Raw genomic sequence first — 11,331 nt, 5'->3', positions numbered from 1 at the left:
TCACATGCAAAGCAATCAAGCATTAGCCCTTAAAGCTACTACTGTTAATTAAAACTTCAATGTATAAATCTTTGTACGTGTATGTTTACCAACAGCCATACTCCTCAAAACATATATATATATATATATATATATATATATATATATATATATATATATATCAAAACTAAACTGTGGCGCCAGCAGCCCAATAACACAGTGCCATCTATGTCGATCAAATTAATATTCTTTTGTTTAATCTCAAAGTTCCACTAATAGAGAATTAAATACACAACTAATCTAAATCCCAGTAATAAATCAATTATATAAAATTAAGGTTTAGACTACTCACTCGTGATAAGCTCCTGTTGCCAGCAAATCCCCAGCAAGAAACCTTCATTTTCTTCTTTGAGTAAAACTCTCTCTCTCTCCACTGTTTAAAACTCTCCCTCTCTCCACTGTTTAAAACTCTCCGTGTAAACTCATGTGTAAACACTATTTTTTTTAAAAAACCCCTTAAAAATAGGGAATGGGGTTTATCCTCTTTACCTTATCTCTTTCTAATCTTTATCCTTTTTATTTTAATCTTATCTCTTATTATTATTTTTATTATTGATTGTACTAGGAAAATATTAAATAAAAACACGGGGTGTTATATAATTGCTGTTGACTAACTTGGATACATTGAGAAAGTTGTCTTGGCCAACATCTATCCACAATGACCTAATTGATGCAGCGAGAGAGCACAAAGTCAAGAAGGAAAAGAAGAAATTGACAATCAATGGCTGCACGATAATGTTTATGGTATTGTTTCTCCTTAAATTTTTTTTTCAATTGGTAGGTATGAACATTTGATGTTCATAGTCCTTTGGGTATGAACATTGAATTAGATATGAACATTCAATGTTCATACCCTAATGAACAATCAATGTTAATACATGGATAGGTATGAACACTCATTGTTCATATCTATTATTAGGGTATGAACATTGATTGTTTTAATATTTTGGTTTGTTGGTGTGTGAACTATTATGGCTTTCGTCACGTGCGTTGCAGTTTTGGATTTGTCAACACTCTCTAGTCATCAACAAGGTACAGAACTATGAAAGTAAATTCCCCAGGTGTGCGAGGTGGAATTTAAAGACCTTGTTTGATGCGTTTCGGAAGACTCCGATTACAAGATGGCTGATCTCGGATCGTTGTCAATCTTTGAAAGAACGGAGGTCGAAAGGGAGTTACTTCGTGACATGTACATTGATTTAGTCAAAAGTATAGATCATGAAGTCCAGCCTACTTCAGGAACAGATGAAGCATTTAGAATGGAGAACAAAGAACTGTTGGCCAAAATTTCCACACTTGAGAAACAACTTCTTGATCGCAAAGAAGAAATAAAAAAATTAAAGGAGATGTTAAAGGAAAGGCAAGAGGGGGATACAATTGAACCTCAACCTCAACCTCAACCTGATCAAGTCCCCCTTGCTAAATTGCAACCTCAACCTGACCAAGTCCCCCTGGCTGAAGTGCAACCTCAACCTCAACCTGATCAAGTCCCCCTGGCTGAATTGCAACCTCAACCTGATCAAGTCCCCCTGGCTGAAGTGCAACAAGTGAAGCTCCATCATTTGACTTACGTCTTACATTGTCTCCTCCAGACAAGGAGGGAGATACAGATAAAGGTGAAGAGAAGGATGTTGAGGCGGGTAAGGGAGCAGAGGAACCTTGTTCCCTAGTAAAGCAAGTCAAGGAAAATAAAGGAAGGAAAACTAAGCCTATTGGCAAGGAATACATTGCTGAAGGGAAGGGGAAAATAAAGAAAGTTGATAATGGCAAGCAAATTCTTGGCAATAATATTGAGAGTGGACCACTCGAAGACCCTAAAACGAGTCCCTACTATGAGGGATTAGAAGAAAGCCACAGACAAGTTGTCGACACTTTCTTTACGATAGCAGACAAAGGGTAAGTGTAACAAGACTGTAAGTTTTGCAAGTTTACTATAACATTTTTGACTAATGGTAATTTCTTATGGTAATTCCTTATGGTTTTTGAAGCACAATTGCATGGTCAGATGGAAATTTACAAGTACAGGGTGTTCTAGTTAAAGACCTTCTATTTGATAGAGAAATTGATTTTTAGGTAAATTTTGTTTTTACTAAAATTGTACTATGAACAATCATTGTTTATAGTTATGAGCTATTAACATTCTTTATTCATACTAAAATTGGACTATGAACACTCATTGTTCATAGTCCATATTGTACTATGAACAATCATTGTTCATGAAATATGTAATGCCAATTTAAAAAATGCTCAATTCAATAGGTTATCGACTGGTGGTCTAAACACCTTCAAGAAAAGAACTATGGAAAAAATGAAACTTGTCTAATCACTTCCAACATAAAGGTAAATTATTTATTACAAAATTCTATTTCATTTCTATATTGTAGATGTTGTCACATTCTTACTATTTCATGCAATCATTGACACAGAAAATGTTAGATGAAGAAGGAGGCTTGGAAAAAATAGTGCAGTGCATTGACTTTTCTGCAAAATTCATAGCTATTCCTGTTCATTCAGATACATATTGGACACTTCTTGTAATAGAGTTGAGAGAGGGACAACAAGAGCAATGGTTTCATTTCAACTCCCTAATCACCGAAAAAAAATCGCTCCAAGTTGCGAAAGATCTAGTGAGTTCAACATAAAACACTTAACTGACATGATTTTTTTTTTTTGAAACATAATGAAATAACTTCTTTTTATTTTGCAGAGGAAAAGACTGGTTGATCCCATCAACAGTTGGATCAAATAGAGAAGAAGAAAATCCACATCCTCAGTAATAAAGGAAGAATAATGCCTCAAAAATGTCCACAACAACACAATAGGTAAGCACATAATTATTCACTGACATTCTTGGAGACTTCTAGGCATACAGAAAACAATAATTGACCTGAGATATGTATTCTCTAAATTGCAGTGTTGATTGCAGCGTTCATGTTTGTAAAAAGATGCAAATTCTTTATGAACAAGGTCGTTGGGATTTTTGTGATGTAACTACTGAAACCGAAGTACACAATATGTGCCCAGAACTTGCATGTGAATTGCTTTCTGATAAACCAAGAAGCTGGACAAAGGAAGATCATGAGTTCCAGGAGGCGTTAAGAAAAGGAGAGTTTACTCTATGAACAATATATTTTGACGTGGTGATTCAAAGTGAAATGTGTTCTTTTTGAGTGGTCTTTTTGGTACACAATGACAAAACAATATTTTTTGTCATGTATGAATGTGCATCAGTGGTGATTCATAGTGAAATGTGTTCTTTGAGTAGTCATGATTTTGGTACACAATGACAAAATGTATGAACTATTATTGATGTTTATCATGTGTTCTCTTATTGTTATTCTTTTTCATTAATAATCATGTATGAACAATATTTGTTCATACTCCAGTAGGTATGAACATTGAATGTTTATAGTCCAATAACGATTGTTAGTGTATGAACAGTGATTGTTAAGTATGAACAAATCATGTTCATAGTACACCATATATGAACATTGATTGTTCACCATGAACATTGAATGTTCATAGTACACGTACTAGGTATGAACATTAATTGTTCACCATGAACATTGAATGTTCATAGTACACTAGGTATGAACAATATTTGTTCATACTCCAGTAGCTATGAACAAATATAAAAATCATACCTCAATAACATTAATGAAATGAATAATATAAATCATATGAGACTTTAAAATATATTCCACCTAGAACATTAAACATCCTAATATAAAAATCATATGAAAACTGTATTAATATCAATCAGTCAATCAATATATTGTTCACACAAAACATTAACACAGCCTGATTAGTGCTTCCCACCTAGAATAATTGGCAAGACCTTGATACCATATCAACAATTTTCCCTTGGCAATTCTTTCGGTCATGTCGGTCGGTGCTGTCGCATTTTCTGCACTTCTGGGCAGTATAACGTATAACACCCGCGCTCTCAATCCTCTTAACTCGTGGTCTACCCGGAGGCTTCTTCACATCTGGTGGGAGAATTCGCACTTCATCAGAACCATCCGAGCAGATCTCGTTACGACTAATTGCAGTTATGCCATGAAAGTAGGTGCTACTAAAATAAGTGGAGCGAAATGCATCTTCAATGTATGAATACACCGACTCCTATTTGCAATGAATACTCATAATAGCATGACGGCAAGGAAAACCGTCTATGCCCCATTTGTTGCAAGTACAGTCTCTCCTAAGCAAATCAACCCGATGCTTATGCTTCTCCGTATCAACTTTAAATACATGATCATCTGACTTTGTCACAGTCACAGAACGAGTCCTCTCGGTCCTCTCAAGCAACTTTACTTCAATTTTAGGACAAAGAAAACTTTTCCAATTCTTGCATTCCATCCTCCAGGCAGACGTCATCTTCATCATCTTTATCCGAATTGCATCTAACATGGCTGTGATGGGAAGATGCCGCTCTTTATCTATCCAGCTGTTGTAGCATTCCACCAAAGAAGAGCACATCTCACCATACTGGGCCCCACAGAATTACGCATTAGCCTAGTACTCATAAGGTGCCCTATTAAGAAAGTTAGAAAGCGCATCTCCACCAATTTCCTTGAATTCAGCTATGTGCTCCTCAAATTTCTCATGTGTGGCAGCATAAGCACATTTCTTAAATAATGCAACCAATACTTTTGTCATACCATATGACTTCGACAAACATGTTCTAAGGTTGTTCTCCATATGCCACAAGCAAAAAGAGTGATAGGAATCAGGAAATACAATAGGAATGTTGACAAGCAAACCATGATACCTATCACTCAAAAACGTATACCTTTGCTCATACCCAAAAACCTTCTTAAACATATCAAGAAACCAATACCAATTGGAATCGTTTTCAATGTCAACAACACCAACAGCAAGAGGGAACAATCCTTAAAAAAACAAAATATGAGATAACTTGAAGCATCAGTGTTATGTGTTCATACAGAGTACACAAAAACGTGTATGCACAATGATTGTTCATATGAACATGTATTGTTCATACTCCAAAACAATTATGAACAATGATTGTTCATGACCAAACACAAAATTAAAACTAATGAAAATGCAAGTAGTAAAATTAGGAGAATACCTTGATCTCCATTTTTTGCAGTAGCAACCAACAAGCACCCTTTGTAATCAGATTTCAAGAATGTTCCATCCAAATACACCAACGGGCGGCAAAACTTAAAACAATGGATACTTGATTCGAAAGCAACAAACACCCTCTCAAACTTCCCACTCTCCTTGTTAACTTCAAGTTCAACAATATTCCCAGGATCTCTTCTTTTCAACTCATTCGTATACCACAACAGGTCATTGTAAGACAGCGCAACATCACCATACAACTCCTTCAGTGCCAACTTCTTACCCGCATAAGCTATGTGCCTTGAAATACTAAGCCCGTACTCACGAGTATATAAAGCAGTAATATCTCCAAATGTCAAATCTGGTTTATCTCTTGCAAAATCAAGAATATGAGTCTTCACAAGATAAGAAGTGAGAGGTGGATGGTCGTAGTCTTTAACTGCAAAACCACAAGTGTGTGTGAGATTAATCTTCTTAATCTCAAAATAACCACAACTCTCCCAAGAGTGAATACACCATTGACAATTTAGCTCATTTTTCTTCTGACAAACCGCAGTCACTCTAAAATCATCATTCTTGATCAACTTATACTTGTAACCACTCACAATAGAGTACTCTATCAATTTACATCTAAACTCAGGAGCACCTAAAGCAAATCTCTACCCAACACCACTATCAAAGTTACGCCACCAAAAATCAGACTTGTAAGTTTTATGACCAACAACCTCACCACCAATTAAGTAACTCGATGAACCTGATGAACTTGACATACTTGCACCACTATAGCTACTCATTGAACTCATACACACATTTACTTTAATCTCCACAGTTACAATCTTCATGCCATAACAATAGCAAGCCAAAGATCGCAAATCCCTATCTGTTTCAATCAGATTCTCTTTTACATCACGGGAGAAACACATAGAAAAACTCCTTAATCCCAAATCAGGCCACTAGCTTGTCACACACCTTGCGAGTAACAACATCAATCGAAGAATCCAACCCAAAACGAAAGGGCAAAGTACCGCCATTATAGCAAAAAACTCCAATCACACTAAATTCCATGTATAACTGCAAAATTCAACCCACAAAACGACAATAAAAATGTAATTCAGGAGATGTACACAATAAAAACAAAATACTATGATCATTTGTAATGCTTCAGAGAGGTATGAACATACATTGTTCATACTCCACTAGACTATGAACAATAAGTGTTCACCATGAACATTAAATGTTCATAGTACACGTACTACTATGATCATTCACAATGCTTCAGAGAGGTATGAACATACATTGTTCATACTCAACTAGACTATGAACAATAAGTGTTCATATTATTTGTTCAATGAGTATTCATAACCATTCTGATCCAAAAAAAAAGAAAAATCTAAATCATAACACAACCTCAATCAAAACAAAGCCGATAGCATAAAAACTATCAATCATAAACAATCTCAATGGGTATACAAATCATAACATTTTATGATTTCAAAATACGATTTCAAGTTTAAGTATACCCTCAACATACGATTTCAATTTTAAGTATACGATTTCAAATTTAAGTTTATAGATTATTGGACCTTATATTGAAATCATATAGAACAAACCTTTTTAGATTGAAACCTGGTGTCGCGATCTTCGCTATCCACTAAAAACGCAGCGCGCAGTGTAAAGTATTTTGAGTTTGAAAATTTCTCTGCTTTAAATATAACACAAAAGGGTTAAACTCGTATTATAAAAAAAATGGTCGATTTCATGGAAGGGTATTACTGGCATTTAAAAAAAGCAAATGGGCCGGGCCAACTTATTTTGTCCTTGAGGGTTACTAAATTTGAAATCGTGGGTTCATGGGTTACTAATTGCTAGAATTTGTCCTTGTGAGTTACTCACCAAAAACCGTGTCCTCTAGACTTCATTTTCTCTGAAATTGGGCCTTTCTTGTTCTCAAAATGATTCACTTCTTGGTGCCTCCCTATCGATGCCGCGCCCTGGCCGATTAGTTTTTGGACAATAGCATTATGGCAAGAACTAAGATGGTACACAATTGATGAAAGAGTTGCTACTAGACTACCCAAATGAAATTGGCCAAGACGGGGAGGCAAATGAGATCTCAAGGACGCATTTAACTCTTCTGTGGAATGAAATTTGTCACTCTTTAAGTCCACATCGATATCTTCTGAAGGAGAACCAAACACATTCTAAAACTGTTTTCTATATGTTCATTATTCATGCTCACATATGCATACTGATTTTGATTCCCTGTTTTCTTCTTCTCGATTGCATGAAAGCTAAGATGACACAGTTTATATAAAAAAGCCTCCAATTTATTTATTTATTACTCTGCAAAAGCTCTTATTCATTACATATATGATACACTCTCGCTTGGATACATTATTACTACAAAGAAGTTCTCTCAAAACATAAAGACATCCTTAATGGTGTCAAGTAGCAAGCCACCATGGCGTCCCTCCTCTCTCTGTTGGCGCTGGTTTGGTCCAGGAAGGAAGACAGATTGCCTTTGGTTGTTGAAGATAGCCTCCACCTCTTTTGCGGGCATGTTAAAGGCCAGTTCCTTTGCTTCCCTTTCCAGTTGATTCAACACATTTTCTTGACCTTCATCATTAAAACAAAGAAAAATAATCTAGTGAGTTCCACATTCTACAAATAATATAATGGACTACGAGGAATTAAACATATACATACCTGCTAGGTAGTTTCTTTGGTTGTTCTCAACATTGATCTTGAATGCTACAATCTGCAAGTTTTGGTTATCTGAAGCGACAATGGATACTGGATGACCTGCCGGGACAATGAATGCAGTTCTTGGAGATAGACGGGCGCTGACCCTTTGGTAATGAGTACTGCCACTTTCCTCTCGTTCTTCTTCTTGTTCATACTCCCTTCTTCCTTGACTTCTCTGTCTCTTGCTTGATGAGACGTGTGGACATGCCATCTCAAAGCGTCCTCTTCCTTCCACAACAACAACCAGACTTGTCGCTTTTGAATTGTAGAATGGCGCAACCATGGCTCCCTATGACAATTACAAAAATAAAAAGAAGAAGAAGAAGAAGAAGAAGAAGAAGCATCAATGCAATATAATAACATATATATAGCTGTATGTGTAAAACTGAGTGAATTGAATAAATGTACCTGTTTGATGTTATGGAAAGTGACTGCGACATCAAGGTCTTGGAGTTGGCTGTAGTCATTACCATCAACCTCATGTAGTTGTCCAAACTCGTTAGAGTGGGTAGGGCGTTTGTTTAGTAGGTTGTAGGGTCCCCTAGAGGACCGGCTACCACGTCTAGACCATATGTGACCGCCTTCTTGAGAGGACGAAGCATCTCGACTCAATGCCCTTATTTGCTCTTGAGAGGCCTCAACGATCTCCCCCTGCCTCTGTTGTTTGAACACTTTATCTAGTCTTTCCCTCTCGGTCTAAAGTGTTGGCATAAAAAATGTCAAAAAAACTTAAAAGATTGTAAGACATCAAGATGTTGACACAGTGAAAACCGAAAAAATTATTTAATTTGGAAGCATACATTAAATGCGGCTTCAAGGATCTCATCACTGAAGACATTGAAGAAAGACTCTGGATTTTCACCACCAACGCCAAAGAACTCCTAATTAAGCACACGAATTAGTATACACTAGATAGCAACTTGAATGCACAGAAGGACCTAGTAAGATTGAGAAAGCTAGTATATATGATACTGACCCTGAATGTGTTTGTTGGTGTAGAAACAGGTTGAAAGAGTGAGGCAATCTGGAACTTGTCATTGCTATCTCTATTAATCAAGTAGATCAAAGCACCTGCAGGGACCCTAATCACATCTCCGCGTTCAAGGTTGTATGACTCCTTGTTCTGTTGGTGGATTAGGTTGATCGTTCCTCTTCCTGCAACAAAATCAACAGTATTGTTTACGATCATATTTACTTGTAGTACTCGACTACATTACTTGGACATGTGTGCTCCAAAATGAAAAATTATTCATACCTCTAACTACGAAGAAAACAGCTTCAGCATCAAAATGGTGAGGAATCATGAAAGTGCTAGGATTTGCTTCAAAGAGGCCCAAACGATAGTTTTCAATTCCCCGAAGAAGACTTGAAATTTGAGAGAACCTCTGGGAAACTCTGGTGTATCCATGTTGAGTCTTAAACCGATCTTCAAAGCTTTCTTCATCTAGGAAGTAAGGATTGTTTCTCTGTTCTTGTTGTTCCCATCTGCTATCTCCTTGTCGTTGTCGTTCTTCTTCACAACGTTGCTGGCATTGTTGCTGTCTCTGGCCCTGTTCCTGTTGCTGGCACCGTTGTTGGCATTGTTGAAACTGCTGTTGAGGATCTCTTGATTGCTCTCTTTGTTGCTCCTGTCGTCTCTCCTCACAACGTTGCTCACATTGCAGTTGTTGTTGGCGTTGGCCTCTTTGTTCCTGTTGGCAATGTTGTCGGCATTGTTGGTACTCTTGTTGCGGGTCTCTGGTGTTATCACCATGTTCTCCCTCCCTTTCTTCTTGTTCTCTGCGTCGTTGTTCACACCTTTGCTGACATTGTTGTTGCTGCTGCTGCCCTTGTTCTTGCTGCTGACAGCGGCGTTGGCATTGTTGGTACTCTTGTTGCGGGTCTCTTGTGTTATCGCCTTGTTCCCTCTCCCTTTCTTCTTGTTCTCTGCGTCGCTGCTCACAACGTTGCTGGCATTGTTGCTGCTGCTGTCCTTGCTCTTGTTGCTGACAACGGCGCTGGCATTGTTGGTACTCTTGTTGTGGGTCTCTGCCTTGTCCCTCTCCCTTTCTTCTTGTTCTCTGCGTCGTTGCTCACACCTTTGCTGACATTGTTGTTGCTGCTCCTGCCCTTGCTCTTGCTGCTGACAGCGGCGTTGGCATTGTTGGTACTCTTGTTGCGGGTCTCTTGTGTTATCGCCTTGTTCCCTCTCCCTTTCTTCTTGTTCTCTGCGTCGCTGCTCACAACGTTCCTGGCATTGTTGCTGCTGCTGTCCTTGCTCTTGTTGCTGACAACGGCGCTGGCATTGTTGGTACTCTTGTTGTGGGTCTCTGCCTTGTCCCCTCTCCCTTTCTTCTTGTTCTCTGCGTCGTTGCTCACACCTTTGCTGACATTGTTGTTGCTGCTCCTGCCCTTGCTCTTGCTGCTGACAGCGGCGTTGGCATTGTTGGTACTCTTGTTGCGGGTCTCTTGTGTTATCGCCTTGTTCCCTCTCCTTTCTTCTTGTTCTCTGCGTCGCTGCTCACAACGTTCCTGGCATTGTTGCTGCTGCTGTCCTTGCTCTTGTTGCTGGCAACGGCGCTGGCATTGTTGGTACTCTTGTTGTGGATCTCTTGTGTTTTCGAGAGTACCATGTTGTCCTCTCTCCCTTTCTTCTTGTTCACGGCGTTGTTGCTCACATCTTTGCTGACATTGCTGTTGTTGTTGTTGTCGACCAAACTCTTCTTGTTGACAGCGACGCTGACATTGTTGATACTCTCTCTGTGGATCTTCTTCAGTATGAAGAGCAAGAGCTAAGGTTATTGAGAGAAAAAAGAACGCAGAAAAGCAAAGGAAGCTTTGATTTGAACACCATGGTTTCTTGGCTTGGCTTTGATGGGTTAGAACAGAGGAGAAGCTGTGCATTTATAGGGAGAAATGTGTTCATGCATGGTGACACGTCTGTTACTTATGTGTCAAATTTACTTTGTCGATTCTCCGCGTATCGACACATTTATCACGTGGAAATGCATGCTATAGCAGAAGTGAAAGCGGACAAAATGGCTAATGCTGATATTTGCAAGGTTGAAGACAACTCCAAGGATAAAGTTTGAGGGGTTATCACTAATCAGCAATTTCAATCATCTTAACATTTAATTTCAATTAATTTCTTAATCCCCTGCCATGCCTTAATCTACCTTACTCCATATATGAGCTTGCGCGAACTAGAAACTAGTTCTGAGAATCAGTGTTTATTGAGCAGTTGTGACACTACTAACTTTTAGTGGTCATGGTTATTAGTTTAGTTACTAATTACTGTAACTCAAATTTGGGATATATAATTTAAGTTTTGGTTCTTATTGTTTTGGTTATGAAGATCATATATTTCATGTTTACATGTGTAAGACTATAAGCTCAACGTTGATATCCTTGGTGTGTTACTTCTTCCCTGTTTCAACTTTGTCCTTTGGCCACATACAATTTCACCTTCGAGCCTCT

At 38.0% G+C, this 11,331-nt stretch overlaps 2 protein-coding genes across 2 annotated transcripts; both read right to left on the bottom strand.

Annotated features, from left to right (window-relative positions):
- Positions 1-4,557: 4,557 nt before the first annotated feature.
- Positions 4,558-6,195, bottom strand: LOC147518250 (uncharacterized). The gene is made up of 4 exons (XM_086593867.1): positions 6,100-6,195; positions 5,856-5,966; positions 5,135-5,789; positions 4,558-4,934 (listed from the first exon to the last, which is right to left on the bottom strand). The coding sequence occupies exons 1-4, from the start codon at positions 6,193-6,195 to the stop codon at positions 4,558-4,560; spliced, it is 1,239 nt and encodes a 412-aa protein (XP_086449993.1).
- Positions 6,196-7,810: 1,615 nt separating this feature from the next.
- LOC147518249 (uncharacterized) lies at positions 7,811-10,758 on the bottom strand. Its single transcript, XM_086593866.1, has 6 exons — positions 10,026-10,758; positions 9,131-9,946; positions 8,852-9,030; positions 8,676-8,756; positions 8,284-8,571; positions 7,811-8,164 (listed from the first exon to the last, which is right to left on the bottom strand). Exons 1-6 carry the CDS (start codon positions 10,756-10,758, stop codon positions 7,811-7,813), a joined length of 2,451 nt encoding a protein of 816 aa, XP_086449992.1.
- Between the last annotated feature and the right edge of the window lie 573 nt (positions 10,759-11,331).

Source organism: Coptis chinensis, chromosome 2 (genome assembly GCF_015680905.1).
Source record: "Coptis chinensis isolate HL-2020 chromosome 2, ASM1568090v1, whole genome shotgun sequence".
NCBI classification, from domain to species: Eukaryota; Viridiplantae; Streptophyta; class Magnoliopsida; order Ranunculales; family Ranunculaceae; genus Coptis; species Coptis chinensis.
This window is presented reverse-complemented; position numbering and strand designations above follow the sequence as displayed.